General features: G+C 52.5%; 1 protein-coding gene across 1 annotated transcript in view; it reads right to left on the bottom strand.

The window, feature by feature from the left end:
- ARK2C (arkadia (RNF111) C-terminal like ring finger ubiquitin ligase 2C) overlaps positions 1 to 18,832 on the bottom strand; it is an 88,990-nt gene extending 70,158 nt beyond the window's left edge. The window contains exon 1 of the mRNA XM_054583859.1: positions 18,772 to 18,832. Within this exon, the coding sequence (XP_054439834.1) occupies positions 18,772 to 18,832 (61 nt within the window). The remainder of the gene's footprint in view (positions 1 to 18,771) is intronic.
- Between the last annotated feature and the right edge of the window lie 2,284 nt (positions 18,833 to 21,116).

Here is a 21,116-nt window from a genome sequence, read left to right as displayed (position 1 = left end):
GAAAGAACCTAGATCTTATGAATCACAGACTGGACACTGATGTTTGCCTTTGAGGCTCATCTGTTGTCCCCAAAGTCTTGTGAATAGGGTGTATAAAAAAAGAATGCTAAATTTCCAGCCTAAGAGGTCAGCAGTTGCACAGTGTGCCGTCACCTTACGAGCCAGTGCAAGATTTTTTAAAAGAAAATTAAAACTAGGACACATAGGTATTTTTAAGGTACATCCCAGTTTCAGAGACGTGAAACCTGAAAGCGTGTGCACCTGAGAGGCTCATGGATGTGGTGGCAGATGACAGTGCTATCTTCTATGACAACCTGAGGAGTGTCAGGCAAAGACCCTGGAGATGTGCTAACCAACTGTTGAGATTCTTGTAAAGATTTCTCCTGCTTGACCTCTAAGATACAAGGGGGCCTGGAGTTGCCAATAGCACCTACACACCCTGGTCACACTTCCTCTCTTCCTGTGCCTTGTGCATGAGAAAATGCATCTTTACAACCCAAACGGACAGAAGCCCTCATGTCTCAATGACCCCTCACGGTTTCAAACATACGTCAGTTCATCCCCACCCTAACCCTGGGAGGCAGGTCCTATTTTGCCTAGTCTTTCCCTTCAACACACACCAGTGAGCTTGGAAGTCGACATCTGGGCACAGCCCTCAATCCCTGACCCTGCGGTGCTTCCTCCACATCGCAGCTGCTCCCCTAAGAGGTGCGCCCCCCACCTCCTGCTGGTGCCTCTGCTAACCTGGATGCCCCTCGCTGGGCCTTCCCCACACGTGGAGACTCTGGGGCTCCTGCCCTCCTGGTCCAGGAGTGAGAACGCAGAATAGGGGGAGGGGCTTGGTCTTTATCCTGGCTTAGTGCCTTGGCCAAGTCCTTTCCTCTCTCTGGGCCTCTGTTTCCTATAAAATGAGGGTTTGGATGATGGGCCAGATACCTCAGGGGTCCCTTCCAGTAAGAGCTGGGTCTTGGTGAACCCTGGGTGTTCCTGAGAGCCATGCCCCCAGTCTCAGTTCTCTGGGCCTTCAGTAGAGGACATCTGTGTCTGTCATGCTTCTGGAGACTCGTCTTGTTTCCCTCACCAGAGGGAGGCCCCGAGGCGGGAGCATGGGTGGGGCAGAGGGCATAATGCTGGCCTACGGAGCCAGAGTCCTCCTGGCCCTCTGCCTGCCAGCGGCTCGCGCCTCCTAGGCCCGCGCACTTCTGCGCTGACCCTCAGCATCCTCCCCAGGGCCTGCGCAAGCCATCTATGAGGGATGGTTCAGGATGAGGGGGTCTTCAGACGATGTCCCTTACCAGTGGCAGCGGGGTAGGGTCAGGGAGCAAACCAGTATTCAATGAGCAGCCACTGCCTGCCTGGCTAAAAGCTATATGTAGCTCATTTAACTTTTACAACTCCTCAGGAAGTTACAGAGCCTCATGTTCACCCAGCAGCCTGACCCTGAGCCTGTGCTCTTTGCCCTCAGGCCCTCCTGCCTCTGCAGCAGCTCCCATTCCCTGGTCCTGACACTGTACTAGGTGCCGCCTCTGGACTCACCCAACAACCCACAGGGCGGGGCCGTCAAATACCCTGCCCAAGGACGCACAGTGTTTGTCTGTTTGTCGAGGGTCTACTGTGCACCACGCCCTGGGCTGGGCACTCACATTCTTAGCTCTCACATCCTGCTCTGTTCTTCTGGACAAGATGGAAAATGAGCCCTTGTCACCAGAACAACAAGGAGAATGTGTAAGTAAATGAATAAGCGCATCCCATCAATACCAGTTAGTGGTTTGCCACCAACTTGCAGGGTAGCTGGTGACTTCTCGATTCCCGCCTTGGGGCTTTGTCCTAGCCTATTAGTGAAGCCATGCAGGGCACGTGAGCACCTTCCACCACAGCACTAACCTGAGGGGCAGGCGAGACATTGTTTAACTAGGATCAACATAAGGCCTAACGTGTGGGTCCTAAGAACCAACTGAGGCAAATATGACTTGTTGTCTCCCAATACTTGTTCTCTTTTTCTGAGGTAATAGAACCCCCACATTTAGCCGGGTCCATGTCCTTCCAGAATAAGGACTACATTTCCTAGCCTCCTTTGCAGCCATCCATGCTCCTGGGACCTAGGTCTGGTCAATGGGGTATGAATAGGAGTGACTCGTGCAGCATTGTGTCATGCTCTTCTTGCCCCTTCTTGTCTTCCTCCATCCTGCTGCTTGGAAGGTGGATGTGGGGTGAACTGTCCTGGGCCATGCGGAAAGGGCCACACCCAAGGGAGGGCGGAGCAACAAGAGACAGGCATCGGAGACCCTGACATCAAGTCCCTGCCTGCCATGCCTGCTCAGGACCACTAAGTTGGTGTTCCCTGTAAGCCACCTTGATTCTCTGTCACCAGAGCCAAACTGACACTCTACCTAACAAACTAGCTCCACGAGGCAAGGACATAAACATATCCTTAGCAAGTGTTCTCAGATTCGAGAGGTCTGGTCCCCATGAATTAAGATTGATGACTGCGTGAAGTGTGCTCAAAACATCTGATGCAAACTTAGGCTACATTAACGCAACTGTAGGTTCTTGATAAGGGGAAGGTGTCAGATGGAGTTCCTAATGGCCATCTTCTCATTTTTATGGGCTTTGTATGGCCAACTGGAGTTTACCAAGGCAAGTGTCCCAGATGGGACCCAAGGCACCCCAGGAGAAGGAACTGGGGATGCTTGCCCTGAAATATTCTTAAAAGTGTCCAAAAAAGCCCTGCAAAAACTGCCAAGAGGTGAACCAATGGTGGGAAGAAGAGGCCAGAGCCTTGGAGGCAGAGGACATACAGTTTTCATCCTGGGGCAGGCCCAGGAAATACAAGGACAGGCAAGGGACACGGTTGCCACCCATTGGCCACTGACCTCCTTCAGGACAGGGGTTCTGTGTGTGAATCAGGCCCTTCTGCCACACAACTACCTCTCCCACTAACCTTCAGGGGCAGGGTCTGCCAGGCCACAAATGAAGAAGGATCTATCGCCTTTTTGCTCCAGAGGCCCCCAGGAAAACTCACCCACCCCTCAGAGGCAGCTGCTAGGTGCACGGAGCAAGAGGACCCCGTTACCAACCCATCAGTAGTTTTATTGTCAGCTGAGGGATGCAATGTCTGTGCGTGCAAAGCCATGGCTGGGCCCTGCCCCCAGGTCACAGAAGGGACCTCAGTGATGTATGAGCTAGACCTAAACCCCAGGCACAGTTTCTAGGACACGTAACTTCAAACTGCCTATTGCAACTCCTTGGTTTTCTTATCTTTCGATTGGGCTTTTAAAAAGGTCACCCAGAGATCAACATAAGATGATGGAGATGATACCTATACTGCCCCCAGTGTGACATTCATGGACTGATGCCTCTCTCCTGATGGGCAGGAGGGGCTCACGGTCCAATGAGGGTGATGATGCGCAGCTGTGGGGAGGGGGAACTCCATGGGGGGAAGGAGACAGATTTGCCAACTTTACCATTTTGCTCAAGACCTGCCCTCACTCTTTGCCAGGCCTTCTCCTGTCCCTTTCTTTTCAGATGTCTAGGGAAGGGGAACCTGTGCTTAGAGCAGAGGAACCTGGAGGGGACCCCCTAGGCCTGTCCACAGCCCGCCCCCGACCTCCGTCCACCATAGATGAAGACCCACTGAGGCTGGAGTCTACCAGGCAGGCGTCCTCTGAGAAAACTCCAGACTTGGGGACGTCCCAAGCCCCACCCCCGGAAGTGGTGACTTTCTGGAAGGCTGAGAGAATCTGTATTTTAACAAGCTTCCAGATGATTCTTATTTGGTGTGGACTTTGGAGTTTGAAGCTCCTTGGCCAGGAGATGTCCCGGGGTCTCTCTCCCAGCATGAATGGTTATGGGTGCCTGCCACCAACCTTCCAGGTCTGCAGACCTGCCACCTTCGCAGACCTCCCTCTCCCGCACATGGCCAGCCCAGGGAGCTCTGGGCCTCTGGTCTCAGCACTGCTGGGGCCTTCCATGATTTACAGCTATGACTCCCACACACTCTGCAAGCAGGAGAACCCAGCACACTGTTCACAAATTAAATCCAGCCCTCCTCTCCTCCCAGGTAATGGGCCCATCTGATGATAGAAGAGCTTATAAACAGCTATCGTCAAATTAATCTCAATGTCGGAGAAATAATGGTGGTTGTAAATAAGACTGAGTGCGCCTGGCTCACCAGCTTGTTAGGACACTTTATAAAACAGGGCGGCACCATCTCTTCAATTCCACCGGCCACCTGGTGCAGAGGCTGAGCACTGGCTGGGAAGCATCTCCGGCCCCAGGACCACTGTTCAGGGTACAAGCGGGAACCCCAGTCAAGCAGGGTTGCTGGCCATTTCCTGGCCCTGCCTCTTCTTCCACGTCTTCCCAAACTGTCCCCAAAACCATGGCAGGATTCTCAGGGTTAGGAGGGACATGGGCCAAGCTCACTTCTCCTCATGTCCCTCAGCAGCCTCCCTACTCAGTGTCCTCCCCTCTCATGGACCTCACCCTTCAATCCCAGCTGGAGACCCACCTCCTCCACGAAGCCCTCCAAACCACACGGCATCCCAAAGGGGCTTTGCCATGCTTGTTTCATCCATCACCAGGCAGCTACAGTGGAGACCACGGCAAAGTGGCTCTGCCTTCCCTATCAGCACAGACAGACACTGCCCCTCCTGGGCCCCAGCATGGGCCCGTGGAGATGGCAGAGCCCTCATGTCGGTGACAACTGGGTGCCACAGGCCCAGGCTCCTCAGCAGGCCTGGGTCCCTTAAAATTCTATTTCCTGAGATAATGTGTATAGAACTAGCGTGTGTACCTGCATGTCCACACGTGTGTGAGCAGCACGTGGTTAGGTATATGTATGTATTTGCATCTGTGAATGAGAATGTATATATACTGTGTGCAGATTTTAATGAGTGTATATGCTGACATCATAAATGTCTGTGGATTGCACATAGATGTGGATTACGTGGGGGCCATGTGGGGATGCGCATGTGTCAGAAATGAGCATCAGGTACACTATTTGTGAACATCAAGTCCTACGTGGACCGTGTGCAGTGTGTCAAATGTAGCTGGGGGTTAAGACCATGGGGACTCCCAGCTGGTAGGGAGAAAACCCACTCCCAAGGAATCTGGACAAGGTTATGAATAGAAGAAGGTGGGAGGGAAGTCCTGAGCCGAGTGGGCTTCGGTACAAGGCCAGACCCTCCAGTGGCCGAGAGCCCCTCCAGGCCCACCTCAGCTTCCCAGCCTCCGGGCAGGGATTCCCCTGGCTGGGCAGCAAGGATGTCACTGAGAGCAAGTGCCTGGCTCACCACTGACCTCTGATCTTAGCGTCTTCTGTGGGGTAGGGAAGGACGGCACTCTTGGGAGGAAGACTAGGGTGAGGGGGCACTTCCAGCCAGGCAGTCACTAACTGATGAGCCACCTCCCACGGCTTTTCTCTCAGTCATCACTCCCCCTCAGTATAAGGGAGCTGCTTTGGGCCAGTCTTGACCCAGATGACTCAGTTCCCAGGCCAGCGTTTCCCAAACTGTGCTCCATGCACCCAGTTCAAGGCATGTTTCTAGGATTCACACACACAACCCCTGCCCTCCCCGCACCAAGTTCTGTGCTCAGATAGTTTGGAAAAAATTCTACTAAATCAGAACCAAAGGGATTTCTTTATTGTGGGACTTATCAGAGCCTTAATGTGCTCATATGAATTGGGACCCTCCAAGGCAAGTGTATAGTGTGTAGCATTTTCCAAGTTGTTGGAACATTAACTCTTGCAGAAACAACTTTTAACAGCTCACGGGGCCCTGGCGTTTGTTTGGGCAGTATGGAAAATGCTGTCCCAGGCCCCTGCTTCAAGGGCCAGCTCAACATCCCCACCCCCTGCGTCCTCCAGGTCTCTCAGACACCGCAAACCCCTCCCCTGAGCTCCTCTGAGCCCTCCCAGCAGGAGGCCATGATGTTGTTGTTGTTGTTATTATTATTATTCCCCATCATTGTTTCATGGGGGTCTGTCAAGGCTTCAGCCATGTTTCATAGGTCCTCGAGGCAGTGCCCAGGTCTCACCCTCAGCCCTTAGCTCAGGACATTTGGAGCTCGGGGCAGATTGTGTGTGCTTTGTTTTTGACAAAAAGCCAATCAACCAGCAGCAATGCTGATAAACAGGCAACACTGCTATGCTGACCGTGAAGAGTGACAAAGCCCAGCTCCTTCAGAGGACATGCCCCCTCTGCAGTACTCCGCTTCTCAGCCCGCCCTGTGTCCCTGCAGCCCCTCTGCCTGCAACAACCTGGTCAAGCGCAGCATCCTTGGAGACTCAGCTCAGCCTCGGCCCCTGCAGGCACCGTCTTCCCCGGGACAGCTCCCCTCAGGCTGAGAGAACAACCAGCACACACCTTGGAGCATATCTTCTGATTGTTCACGAGTCTCTTTCCCACCAGACTGAGTCTCTTTGGGGCAGGTAAAGCACCTAGGAGAGTACCCAGCACAGAGCAAGTGTGACGGGAGCGTTTGCTGTTGTTATTATTACCCCCATGTCTCCAGTGCCCAGCACCATGTCTGGCCCTGTGCGTTTGCTCCGTGCACATCGGTTAGATGAGCTGACCAAATCCATAATCAAATCTGAGCCTCATCACAACTCTGTTGGGGGGAGGGGGGAATTACTAGGACTGTTCCCATTTTACAGGTGAGAAAAATGAGGCTCAGAGAAGTTTTTCCTTTCCCCGTTGTTTCCCTAACCAAATTCAAAGTTCCTCCCAGGAGCAAGCAGGGGATTCTGCATGTAGAAACTCCCTAGTAAGGAGCCACATACAATAAGACGAGCCCTGTACTCGGTGTCCAGTGTCAAGATGGGCGCATCAGTCCACCATCTCACTTGATCCTCACGCAGCCTGGCAGGTAAGATGAGTACCCCAATCTGGAGGAGCAGAACCAATGCCCCAAGAGGGTCGCCCATTTCCGGGAAAGGTCACAGCACCCCTTGGCCAGCCTCCCCCTCTGCACAGCTCTCACAAGGGATGGCGTGTGGGCCCATGGGAGCCTCCAGGCAGCCCGGCTGGGCAGAGGGGTAGGAGAGGAGACAGAGTTCCAGGGGAAATGGCCAGGGCCAGGGGGAATGGCACGGAAGACAGGGACTGGAACGGGTGGGGTGACAATGGAGCGAGAGGGCCCGATGCTCCACGAAAAAAAAAAGAAGAAAAATCAGACAAGGTGACGGCCACAGGACTCTGAACATTCACGTCTTGGATCAGATCTGAGCCTACGTGGGAAAAGCGTCTGTGGGGTGGGGGACAGGCTGACCTGACAGCTCCCTCCAGCAGCAGAGCTATAGATCTCCCACCTCGGGGAACAGCTCCAGTTAGCTCTGCCTCCTCCGGGAGGCCCTCCTGGCTTCCCCGGGGCCTCAGTGACCTCTCTCCATCCCATGTGCCAGCCCTGGCCAGCTGCCTCCAGGCTGGGCCATACTTTCTGGTCACCGCAACCATGGCCTGTGGCTCAGTCCGTAAGTTCTTCGCCCACTTCAGGGGTGCTCAGGAGTCTCCCCAGCTATGCCGTGTGCCAGAAGCTGTCTGTGCCTCAGTTGCCCACAGCCCAAAGTAGATTCTCAGTGACTTCTTATGCAATGGAGCTAAAACATGCCCAGCCCTCTCCTGTCTGTCCCCTTTACACACCCTCAGAACCCTTCAGGCTGTTCCAGGTCCAAACAGGGGCATGTGTTCAGAGGGGGCAGGGAAAGTTGGGAATGGCCATCTTTTGCAAAGCACCTTCCAGGATTTTATGTGCCTTGTACTCTGTAATGTAACGCTCTTTCGTCCTCTCCTCCCATGGGCCTGGTATTAACCATGATTACCTCCATTTTTTTTTTTTGATGAAGACACTGAGGTTCAGAGAGGCTCAAAGTCACCCACGTTATAGGTGATAAGGCCAAGAGTTGAAGCCAAGGCTGCCTAATGCCAAAAATGTGTACGTTTTTTGCAAATACTTAGTCTCCGCCAACCATCCTCAAGGAGCCCCAGAAGTGTGGTCTGCTCGGGCAGCCGGCCTCAAAGTCAAGGGCCCAGAGTTTCTGTTTGGGGAGATGAAACGTTTTGGAAATAGAAAATTGTGATGGTGGCACAACATTGTGAATGTATTTTAATGCCACTGAATTATACACTCTAAAACTGGTTAAATATATTTTACCACAATTAAAAAAAGAGCATCCTAGAGTACCAGGAGCAGCCAGGGCTGGGCGCCTGCCACAGGAAAGCCTCCCTTATACACCTGTGCATAGGGCTTGTCTCCATGCCTTGCCCTTGCCTTGGGACCCTCGCTCCCAGCCCTGGCCCTGCTCTCCAGACTACAAACATATGAGGATCAGCCACCATTCTGAAATCCCACCCCTGGTCCCTCAGCCCCGTAAACTACCCACTCACCCCTCGCTGTCTTCAGCCTCACCCATAAAATGACCCTTGACCACCCCCGCTGGGGCTGCTGGGACTCACACTGCTTCCCCCGGCCTTGAGTCAAGAGCCTGGCCATGCACTGGGCCTCAGAGTCAACAGACCAGGTCCCTATCCTGATGGGGCTCTCGGGAGGTGGCTTTGCGCCTCCAGCCACTGGACAGACTTGGGATTCTAATTTTGTGAAGAAGAGACACTGTGCCACCCAGAAGTACTTCTCACACTTCCCCAGAAGTGCCCAAATGTCACAGGGGTGTGAAACGACCCCCGCCCCCCAGCAATAGGGGCATGGCTGGGACTCGCCTGCCCGAATGAAATAGGTCATCGAAGTTCTACATTTTCATTCAAAAGTTCATGCAAAATTTGTAACTGGTGACATAAGAGATCCATGTGCAGTTTAATATAAAAATCTCCTTTTTCTCAAATTTAGCAGTAAAACAGGAAACCGCGCTGTGTTTATCCTGGGGCGTGGCAATCCTCTTCTGAGCCCTGAGCCGAGGTTCTGCTCCTGTCTGTCGCACACGGTCCAGTCTGCACTCCAGTCTGGCTGCTCCCAGAGGGCAGGCCAGACCCACCCACCCACGGTCAGCACCAGGCAGGGCTCCGCGGGACCGCCCAGACTTAGTGGGTGCCCGGAGATGAGCAGCACCTGCTGAGCCTGTCTCTAACTGCCTCCTCCCCTCCCATCCTTTTCCCATGTTCTTCCCTCCTCCCCTTTCCCAGAGGAAACTTGCACTGGTCAGGGACCCTTCAGGATGGGATGCGGACAGAACAGGAAAACACCATCCAGGTTCATATGTGGGCTTCTCCTCTACCTTCTCTATGATGCTCCCAGCTCACCCGCCCAGGCGGGGACAGGTTGGCTGTTGCTTCCTTCGCCCCACATGACCTCTCTTCCCCTCACCCCTCCACTAGGCCCCTTCCCCTTGGTGGGGAGAGGGCTGGAATCCTGTGTCCTGGTGAGGCCCAAGCTCCCTCCCGAGCCTCTTGCTGCCCTTCCCCTAGTGCTCTGGTCTTGACAGCCCCGCCCCCTGGACGCCACCGCCTGGGGCAGCCTCAGTACCGTCTCAGCTGCCTCCCAGGCCCGGCTTCCCTGGGGACAGCTGGCCTGATGGAGCCCCCTCGTGAGGCCTGACCTCCACCTATGCCAAGGGGATGTGAGTCCACCCGAGGCGAGGCCAAGGCCAGGGCTGCCCACCCTGGTGTCCAAAAAGGGCTCTGGCGAAATGTCAACCAAGCTCTGTCCAGGTGCCTCTTTTGTCTCTCTCCCTCAGCACCGACTAGGGCACACGTACTGCTCTGCAGTGGGGGAAGCAATGCAGGAATCTTCCAAAAGGGGAATGTGCCTGTGGGCCCAGGTCTTCCCCTGCCACAGCCTCCCCTCCGCCAGGCAGATTTCTCAGCTCTGGCCAGCAGGGCCACGCCGCACAGGTGGGAGCGCACAGGTGGGAGCGGGGCCGCCCTGACAGGCCCCGCGGCCTTGCCCTCAGTGCATTCCAGCCCCGCTCCAGGAATGCTGGGGCGGCTGAGGACTTCCCTGGAGGGTCCACCCTTTGACAGCCAGCGTCTCCTGCCCTGGGATGGCCACAAGTACACAAACCCATTTAGTGCCCAGAGTGTGCAAAGGAAAGCAATTGGTCTAGGAGTGGGGTGGTCCTGGGGGACAGGTGCACTGCGGGGGTGGGGAGAGGGGTGGCGTGGAGGCCTGGCAGCTGCTGGAGTGGAGCTGGAGCTAAGCAAGCTGGCGGGGGCGGGGCCTTGAGAGTGCCTCTGTCCCCTTCCCGCCCACTCACAGCAGGGGGGGGGGGTGCGGCAGCTGTTCCAAAGCTTCCTGCCCTTCCTTCAGACAGGTGTTGGCTGAATTCTCACTTCCTCCTAGCTTCTGAGAGCTCCACCCACCCCCTCCCGACCCCGCAGGCTGGTGCTGAGTCAGCAGCCACCCTTACTTCCTCTCCTAGCCTCCCGGAGGCCAGTGCTGCCCTGCCACCTCCACCTGGGGACAAGCCACCACGAGGGTGATTTCCTGGAGGGCTGCTGGTCTCACCTGCCCTGCAGCAGCATACCTAGGGAGGACATTTAAAGTGAGGTCGGCTGTACCAGGAAGCAATGCTATCCTAGGGGACTTCTTGCTCAGAGGTCAACCAGGAGCAGCAGGGCCAGGAGCAGGACCGACCCTAAGCTTGGGCTCCCATGGGGCCTGGGCTCACTGCCCCGGCATAAGCCACCAGGGGTAACTGCCGCTCCCCCTTCCTCCCACAGCCCAGCAACCTGGCCAGCGGAAGCACATGCCTATCCATTGCTGGCGGGGTAGGGGGCGGGGGGAGATGGTACAAAAAGAATGGAAATGTAAGTTATTCTCATCAAGAGGAAATCACAGCTTTTTAGAGCAGGAAGGGGCAATTAGGCCAATTATATCCCTTGGCAGATAGGAAGTGCAGGCGCAGAGCCGTCAGACTCGGCCAACATGTCGCACCGGTTATTGGCAGAGATGGGACTGTTCCCACTCTACTGGGTGGCCTGTCTGAGGACTGCTGCTGTGAATAATGTGAGTCACTATTGTTACTATTGCCTTCGGTTTGCTTCTCGCTTTGTTTCATATGCAATACTTCCTGTGACATGTCCTGGGCATAGAATACCATTTCACTGACAGGGAGACTGAGATCCGGGGGAGGAAGTTGACTGCCGAAGGATCGCAGCGGAAGTTCATGGCAAAACAAAGACCAGAACCCAGATCTCAGAATTTTATCCAAATCTTCTTCCTTCCCCAAGCCATCTCCCATCTGCCCTCCCTCCACCTGGCTGGGCCTATTGACCGAAGGGGCTGATAGCGGGGATGGGTGCCGTCAGAACTGCTCCACTAACCACCTCCTCCTAAACAGCCCAAGGCAGGTGGTAGGCAGACCAGCACGGAGCGCGCAGCAACCCAGGGCCAACTGAGTATCTCAGAAGCCACCGAGCCTAAGTGCAGAGCCACCAGTCAAGTGGAATATTATGCAGCCATTAAAAGTGATGCTTGTGGCCCTGGCCAGGTAGTCAGTTGGTTGGAGCATTGTCCCATACACCAAAAGGTTGCAGGCTCAATCCCCAGTCAGGGCACACGCCTAGTTCAAGGGTTTGATCCCTGGCTGGGGCAGTACTGGAGGCAACCGGTCAACGTTTCTCTTTCTCCTTCTCCCTTCTTCTCTCTCTAAAATCAGTTTTTTTTAAAAAAAAAGCGTAACCTTGGACGAAGATTTTTTTAAAAATTAACATCTGTGAAAATAGCATAGCAAAACATGAGAAGGCTTGTTTTTACTCAGTTCTGCTTACTTTCTCTTACAGCGAAGGCCGTGGTGCCAATCTTCTGTCCCATCCCTCTTGCGCCTAGTTTGGGGTCTGTCACCCCTGGAAGCTTGCCATGGCCTCCTTCCTGGCCTCAGCCCCCTAGGGTCACCCCTGAGTCATCAGCCGCCACAGGCAGTTGTTGGAACACAACTCCTCCCAGAGAGCGTCCAATGGCTAATGGAGCAAGTCCAAACTCTACCAGAGCTTCTGGAGGCCTCCAGAACCGAGCTTCCGCATATCTTTTGGACTTTTCTCCCCCATTCTCTGGACCTCCTGCTGCTTAATTCCTGGAGTTGTGCTCTAGGGAGAACCATTCAAAGACAGGACAATCGTCCTGGTGCCTCCTGTAGCTGTGCAGTGTGACAGGTCTGCACATTTACACACACACACACACACACGTGCACACCTCCCTCCTATGTACTTTCTGTTCTTGCCAAACCAGAGCCACTGGCCTTGGCCAAGCCCTCACTCCTTCCCCATCTCCCACCTGGAGCTCCTCCCTCCTGTATACATACCACTCTTTGAGGTACATCCCAACCCCACCTCCTCAGCAAGGACATCTCCGACTTCATTTGACCCGTAAGTCCAGAAAACTCCTATAGTTGTGAGGAATGGGGGCAGCCATCTAGCGCACCGTAGGCATCTGCTGTGTGTCAAGGGCCTTCGAATGGTTGGGACAAACCTTATCAGTTAGGTATTATGACAGTCATTGTGCAAATGATGCTCAGAGCAGTGGCCTAGGCTTGCTCTTCCAGCTCAACACTGGGCTACTACTCAAACCCCGAATTGCTCCAAGCACCTTCTCCCTCGCCATCCATTTGGGCACTTAGGCACCAAGCATCTTAGATGGCATCTGGTGTCCTGAGCTTTCATCCCCCAGCCTTGGCGTGAGCCTCAGCAGGGCAGGCGCCCAGGTCCTGCATTGCTTTCCTACCTATCCCCCTCTGCTTGGCCCCAAGTAGGTATTCAATAAACACCCATTAATTAAATGAACAAACAAGTGAGTGAATGACTGAATACGTGAAAGTACAGGCAATGTGAGCGGTTCAGATGTGAGGTTATTAAATGTTTGCTTTTAGTTCATAAGTCATCCAGAAATCTGAGTCTCTCCAAGATAAGCCTCCCCCCACCCCCAGCCCACCTGCACTCCTAATTCTCTTGGAAATATATTGGTTCATCTGTGGCTAACCCATACTGACAATTAATAAACACTAATTTACGTTCATACTATATGAAGCCAGGAATTTTTAAAGAGCTATGTAGAGCCATAGAAAAACTAAGGAACAAGGGTCTGGCACCTTTGTGCAACAGTGGTCTAGTGGGACTGAGAGACCCCTAGTCACTCTCTGAATTGGAGTCAAGGGCCTGTGTCTCCTGTGCAGGGCAGCGGCCCCACGCTGCACTTGGATCCTGCACGGACCTGTTGTTTCTCTAGCCCAGAAAGATCATTAGGTTTTCCAACGTGACACTGAAGCCTGCTAATTTAAAGACAGGAAACATGTTGGGGGGGCGGGGGCGGCAAGAGGTGAGCAATCTGCAAAAGAGAGGTGGCCCAGTCTCTGTCCTCTGCCTATGAGGGCATTGAGATTCTTGGTGGTCTTTTCCCCTAACTGGGACTGCCATAACCAGTATTTGCTGGTTATGGGAAACAATTATTTAACACAACTGGTCGATTAAGTGGGCCTTATCTGATGCTAGTTCAAGAGAGTCCTCTCGTTCAGAAAGGGGAGCTGTAAAGAAGAGTTGTGTTCCATCTTATGACAAAGCCTGTGGTATCGGATCTCTGTAACAGATGGCTTCTCCAAAATCCTGGAGTCAAAAGTTATCAGAACAGATATATGTCAGATGGTTGAGAGAGTAGATATAAAGTACTATGGCTTTGTAAGTGATTGGATCATCCAGTCAGGAAAAAAAGCCTCCTTCATATGAGTGTGTGTTTATTCTGACAACCTGGGTGAAAATACAGTATGCAGTTGATAAGATGCTAAAACATGACTTCCCACGAACCCACTGACTTTCTATATTATTACTAGGTTATTAAACCATCCTCAAAATGTATTGATCAAATAATCCTGACATACAGAACGCTAACTCAGAAACATAAAATCGTGGAGTTGGTTAATATTGATCGAGCAAGCCGCAGCTCCCTAGGACAAAAAATGAGGGTGATCACCTGATGTGGAGTAGTTTTATTATTGTTGAGTTTGGGTTGGGGGTGGTTTATTTCTTAAACCAGGTACAAATTAAAAGTTTCATGTGAACCAAAATGAGAGGAGGAGGAGGAGTAGAAAGGAAAGAAAAATCCTGGAAGACCTGCATATCTCTTCTTGTACAACTACAGCAGGAGCTCCGCTGGGGACTTCCATGTGTGTCCATGTGTCACAGTAAATCAGCTCAGCCTTCCCACCCGGGCTGGAGAGAGCATGAGAACAAAGGGCTGGAGCAGTGAGGGCAGCCACGGGGCCGGGGAGAGGAGAGATGCACCAACCCACAAAGGCGGCGAGGCAGCACCGTAGCCAGGCCGTGGTGCCCAGGCCCAGGACAGAACCCTGGCAGAGGGGCAGAGACAGCAGTGGGGAGAGAGGAGGAGGTGTGTCACCCAAGGAAAAGTGGCTCCAAAACGATGACCCTTTGAAGGAACCCTGAATTTCTTTAATCAGCTGATTTCCTCCTCTAAAATGCCTCATTTAGCAAGGCTTGTTCTGGACTGAAATTGAATAGTGTAATTGACAAATGCTTGAATTTGGGTTCCACTCTGGGGAAAAAAAATTCTTCTCTACTGACTTCTCAAATGTAATTTTTGGGGAAAAAAAGATACATTTGAAGGACTGGTCTTCCAATTCAATTTGAGGGTAGGTCCTGACTTCCCCCCTGATCTTCCACCCTTTTCCCCAAAGCGCACGAGCGCGCCCTCATGCACGCGCACACGCAGAGCACTTAGACAATGCCAAGAGATCTGGCTTTCTTCCTCAAGAGAGGCACTAGGGCCATAGATGAGGCAGCTGTCAGGGACTGAGCTGTAATCAGCTTTAACTGGCTCCCAGCCTGGGAGGGCACAGACCCTCTTATTCCTACGCTAACAGGTCAGGCGGCTGGCCCTGGGATTGGGATGAATGCGGGGGTGGTCTGAATTGGTTTCTGTTTCAAACATCTCCCTTATGCAGGATCTCACTGCAAACCTTCCACTGCCAGTCCCAAGAATGCAATTATGCACAAAGAAGAGGGTACTTTAAAATTCCAGATCATGGCTTCAACTGATGTAACATGTCACCCCCCAGCATGATTTAGAAGGACAGTAAATCAATGAGACAGTAAAAGGAAAAGTTAAAACACAACTAAAAATGAGTTTTGCAGGCAAGTCTGATATGCTACAAGATTGCTAGTTAAGAACAGTATCCCTTTTCTCAACCTGAGTGTTATATCCCCTTCTCTTCACCAGCATCACAACCTGAGTGATATGTAACTTGGAAACCAGATGAAATGTGGAGGCTATTAGCTACGCAGGTGGCCAAAGACAGGGGTTTTCTCTACACAGCTGAGCTGTTTTGGTGTGAAAGGACACCTCCCCTCACCTCAAATGTCTATTGTAAAAAGGTCTGGACTGGATGAGATTAAGGTCACCATATCTGTACCACAAAACAAAAGAAAAAAGTAAAAAAAAAAAAAAAGGCATTCACTCGAATCTTACAATGGGAGGTGGGAGTGGTGGGTGGGTGAGGGTGGGGATAGAAAAGCAAGGGGATATCTAAACAGCAGGATACAACAATAAATGGGGAAACAGCAAGAGAAAAAGCACACTAGGTTAATATAGGAAACTAGTTCTTTATTGAGAGATTGTATATTAGTATTAGTGGATTCTGTGTGTAACAATGTTGTCATGCACACAATACAAAAAAAAAAAAAAAAGAAAGAAAGAAAAAAAAGGCTGGGCCCACCATGCTTCGAAGGGCAACAGAACAAAAGCAGCGTACAATGAGCAGATGGCCCGGGCTACACGACCACAGTACGGTTCAGCAGGGTAACATCTCTAACCGAGCGCTGTACATTGTCAACTGGGGGATGTAAAAAAATACAGATCATGCTTTAGTTTTAGTACAAGAAAAGGTGAAAAAGATACACAACCAAAAGGATATTTGATACAGAAAAAATTACCCACAAAATAAGAACAGGAAGTAATTCAGCACAGCAGAACACGCTATCCCTGTTTAATGGAAAACCATTTTGCTGGGGATTCTTTTTTTCTCTTCTTTTCTTTCTTTTTTTTTTTTTTTTTTCCTCTTTCCTTTCAGATTGCCACATGGCAATCTGGGGAGGCCACTTGGGACTTCATTTTGGAAGGGCCCTCAAAGGAGGGGCCTTACTCTTTTATTATTGCTGTTTTATTTCAAGCAGTTCTGGCCAGCGAGGCCGCAGAAGGGAGCCGGCTGTTACAGGGGCAACTCTGAGGCCCAGGGCAGACGTCCAAAGATGCTCTTGACATTGTACAATTAAACAATTAAGACACCGCCAGCCATGGCTCCCCCTTAAGCCATGGACCTTGCCGCACCAAATTTTCAGAGGCTATGGGGTAGCAGCAACTGTCATTGCATCAACGATTTTCATAGATTTTTATTTATTATTTTTTGCCTCCAACGAAATGTGATCTGCTCACTTACACCTGGTTGCCTCCCAGAAACCAGCTTACGGTCACCCAGGTAAGTGGGAAATGGGGCGCTATGGTCTCCAAGCCAAGGCAAAAGGAATCCACTTAACAGGGATTTACAGTGCAATGTACTCAGCTAAACAAGATGAAGATACAAAAATGGTTATTTCTCTACATCTATTCTGAAATGGTCTATATCCTATACTACTACAATGGAAACTAAAAAGAACAGATTTAAGCTCGCAGGCTATCTAATAGTTTTACAAGAAGATTGTGGTTTAGGACCTTGTCGGGTTAAGCATTAGTATCCTCTATCGGAAGGTCATGAATTCTTATCACATTGTGCTATATTTTACCCACAGCCCAGTCACCCTCAGCCCTTGAATTTCCTGTGAGCATGTTTGCCATGAAAGTAAACTTTGACTGTAGGGCAGAATTTGTCTCGTTGGATTTGGGGGGGGGGGGGGGGGGGCATGGGGGGTATTAAAGCTAAAATTTAAAAGCAGCTGAGCAATTTGAATTTCAAAACATGGACTCGACATCCTGCAATGGTATTTAGAGATCGGTGGTATTAATGAAGATGATAATGATTTAATCAGGATAATTATACTTTCAGGCTCAACATCCTTCTTAATCATTTTTGAATTTCTGCCTAGTGTAATGTTGCACACCCATTTTCAGAGGAAATGCCAAGCAATAAGAAATCATTGTGATTTGGGGAAGGGGGAGTTGGCATTTCAAGGGAGACTTCATCCAACCCTCATCCCTGTTCCTCACACACCCCCTCCACCGCCACCCCCCGGCGCTAGGCTGGCCTGAGATAGGGGATACTGCCGCTTAAATAGCAATGCTTTCCTCAGATGGAGACAGGAGATGGTTAAGAGGGGTGTCACAATACAGCTAAATGCGGAGGCAGAGGGTCACAGCGCACACAGCAGCGAGTTGACCATTCACTGAGCTACACAATGAAGAAAAAAAAAGATTTGATAAATGCAGAATGTCATCATTCTATCATCACACAAAAAAAAACTGCGGTTCAAACAGGCCTAAGAGGGTCAACCTTGCCTTTTAGGTTCTGGGGAGAGGCGTGGGGCTGGGGACGGCTGGGCTGGGCTTTCGTTTTCTCGCCCAATCGGGCCCCTGGGGCGCACTAAAGCGCTGGCCCCTCGACCCCACCCCCCCTCAGTCCGGTGGAGCAGCCCTGGTCGCGAAGGGAAGACATCATTCTGTGCGTGAGGGAGGGGGTGGGGGAGGGCCTTAGCCAGCAGGGATTTAAGCAGATGTGGAGTGGGAGAGGATAGAAGAAACATTTCCAAGAAGAGAAATGTGAGTCCAGAGGCAGAATACAAAAAGAATAAAAAATGAATCTAAATGCATCTCGGATTTGCTTTGGGAGGTGGGAATTTTTGATTAAAAGAAAATGGAAGAAATGGGTGGGGGGGAGGGGAAATCAAGCTATTGTACCAGAAGGTGAGGGGAAGGGATGTGGGGAAGGGGACCGTGCAAACACACCCCATATATCACAGTTAAAAACAAAGCCGGCGCCGGCCTGCTGCCTGATCAACGCCTGCCCCGGGCAGCGGCCTGGCGTGGGGCAGCTTACCACCTCACCCCCACACACAGCAACACCCAAGGGCCGGGCACCCGGCTCCAGCTGGGCCCAGGAGTGCACAACAGTGCTCGTCTGACTCTCCGAGGCGCGCACACTCTTGCACACACACTCATACACACACACCCCCAAGCATTTTGAACCGGTGAATGCAACTGTCATACAAAGACAATGGGGGGTGGGGGTAAAAGAGATAGCACAAGGGCGACACAGAAAGGGTTAATGGGAGAAAAGGATGGGACGGGAAATCGTGCAAGTTCCCACGAGAGGGTGGGGGCTGGGGCTTGGGATGGGGCAGATACCAGATCCCAGCCACCCAGCCATCAGTATCAATGGCCAGAAAATGAAATACAAACGCAAATAACACAAAACATGCAAGTACCTCAAAAAAAGAAAACCAAATGTTTCCACACACACAAACACACGCACACGCGCGCGCACACACACAGTCATGTATCTCTGTCTTACGATCACACAGGGCTAGGAATTAGGGGAAGGGGCTGTGACTTGGGGGAACTGTGTCCGCCGCAAAGACTAAAAAAATGGGGCTGGGGAGGGAGGGACCCAAATTCGCCAAACCCTAACTTCACTACAAAAGCTCCCACGAGGGCGGCCGCCCCCACACTCGGGGGTCCCCCCGAAAGGGAGAGGGGAGAAGGCACCGCTCGCCCCGCGTCCCCCCGGGTGTGCCCTGAGCCCCCCGCCCCCGCGGTGCCCGCCCCCGCCCCGGTGCCTACGGCGATCCACGCTCCGAAGCGGACCCCAAAAGGAAAAAGCGATACCTCTGTTTCGCACAGAGCCAAACACTGGAAGCACGAGATAGCCGACGTGGACCAGGACCATCCTGGCTCCTCGCGCGGCGGCGGCAGCAGCTGCGCGCGGGCCCTTTGTGGCGCGGCTCCGGGGCGCGGGCGCGGGCGGCGGCGGGGCTGCGGGAGCCGCCGGGGCGGGAGGCGGAGCGCGGGGCGCGGGCGGCGGTGGGGCGGCGGCTGGCGGGGAGACAGATGGCCCATGGAAAGGCTCCCTTCCCGGCCCCTCTCGACATTCAAAGGCGCTGGGGCCGCAGCTGCCGCCACACAAAGGCGCGTGCAGCCAATGGGAGCGGAGCGCAGCGCGGCGCGGCCTCGCCGGAACCGCGGGGGACAGCGGGGACCGCGGGCGCGCGGGTGGCTGGGGGTAGGGAGGGGTGACGGCTGAGAGGGAGCAGGCGGCCAATCGCGGTGGCCCGAGGCCCAGCGCGAGGGGGTGGGGCGGGGGTCAGCCCCGGGGGAAGCGTGGAGCCCAGCGCCGATCCCTGGCTGCCCGCAGGCCAGAGCGCGCTCGCGAAGCGCCCTGCACACAGAATCGGGCGGCGTGCACAGGCAACCGGCACACACCGAGAGGGACGTGCACCCAGGCATGTGAAAGTGCGTTCGTGCGTGCGGAGAGACAGGCATGAGCGCACCAAATGCACACGGCCCTGAGGTCCTTGCACACTGCACATGGGTCACTTGGGGACTGCGCGTGGAGGCTGGCAGGCGCACGTGCTGAGCCTGATTGCGGGCTCAAGCGAAGCTGGAAAACGAGCAAGCAGCCGCGCAGGACCCAGGCACTGTCACACGGACATGCTCACACCGAAAGCCTTGTTAACGCAGGAAGCATGCTTGCCAAGAACACACTCCCAGAGACACACAGGGGGAACACACAATGCAGATATGTACACAATGCAGATATGTATGCTCTGTGCCTGTGGCACCACTTTGTAGCTCTTGCAGAGCAACAAAGCTGGCGATATTCATTTGTTGAATTGAAAGCTACTCATCCACTGAGGTATGTGCACACATTCTTTACAGAGGCACGCTCACCCAGAAAACCCAGAGTCATTCAGCCAACATTTACCCCACTCTGACACAGACACGACCAGCCATGTGCACAGACACGCCCACTTCCACAGCTGGCAGGTACAGATATGACATCAGGGTAAGGAGGCTCCTCAGATCCACATGTGGAGGCACAAAATCATGTCGTCATGTGTGGCTTGTGGCTGGCCTTCCAGGTATAAGCAAGACACAAGCAGAGTGTCACCTTGCAGCCCTGATGTCAAGTGGACTTCTATGGCTGTCCCATGCACTCAGCCCACCTGCTCTGTAAATGCCCAGCGTCACCCTCAGATCAGGCTTGCAGTCCACACCAAGGCCACACCAAGGTATGCTTGGGGAGATGGGGGAATCCACAGGCAGAAAGACAGAGACCATGTCCTGCATTGAGACTTGTCTTCAAAACCCAATGGCTGCTTTATTTAACAAATCTGGTAAAACAAAACAAAACAAAACAAAAAAACAAAAAAACAAACAAACAAAAAAAGAAACCACCTAAATGGTAAAATCACAGAATTTTTATTTTACCATCAAAAAATTACTGATTCAACCCATCCTCCCCCTCCTTTTAGAGATAAGGAGAAGGAGGACCGTTCATGGAATACATGGTGTGCTTGTGTCAGGGCGTAGGATGGTGATACAGATCCTCCTGAGACCCCAACCCTTACAGCCCAGAGGGCGCCTCTAAAATATAAACGCAATCACCGTAATGCCTGCCAGGTGTGGTGACAGGCGACAGCATAGGGTGCCATGCGGGGGGAGACAACTAGGAGGGCGCCTCGCCCAGTGGAGGGGAGGTGGGGGGGATCCCAGTACGCATCCTTCTTTCTGTCCACACGCATGCATCTTGTTCCACACCCTACGCAGGCCCAGCTGCCCCCAGAGAACTCAGTGACGCCGGCAGCCAGGGCAGGCCTCCCGACAGTCCCAAGCCTCACTCTAGAGGGTCATTTCACCCTAATTCGGCCACCAAGTCTTTCTTTTTTCCATTATCTGTCAAATAAACACAATGCTACCACTAATAAAAATCATAAAAATGAAAAGACTGAACAAATACCTGACTACTTGAATTTTTTTCCTGTTCTATTTTAAGCTTTGCCAATATGCATATATGAGATTCATTGTCATAATCTGCATATTTTTTATCCTGCCTTTTATTTATTTTTTTATGCTGCCTTTTAAACTTAAAATTTTACCAGGAATTTCCCTGTTCTTCTACATAATTATCTTTGTAATTTTCATTTTAAATGTTTTCATAGTATTCCAACAAG

Source organism: Pteronotus mesoamericanus, unplaced genomic scaffold (assembly GCF_021234165.1).
Source record: "Pteronotus mesoamericanus isolate MK-2021 breed Mesoamerican mustached bat unplaced genomic scaffold, CSHL_Meso_final contig_74, whole genome shotgun sequence".
Classification (NCBI taxonomy): Eukaryota; Metazoa; Chordata; class Mammalia; order Chiroptera; family Mormoopidae; genus Pteronotus; species Pteronotus mesoamericanus.
This window is presented reverse-complemented; position numbering and strand designations above follow the sequence as displayed.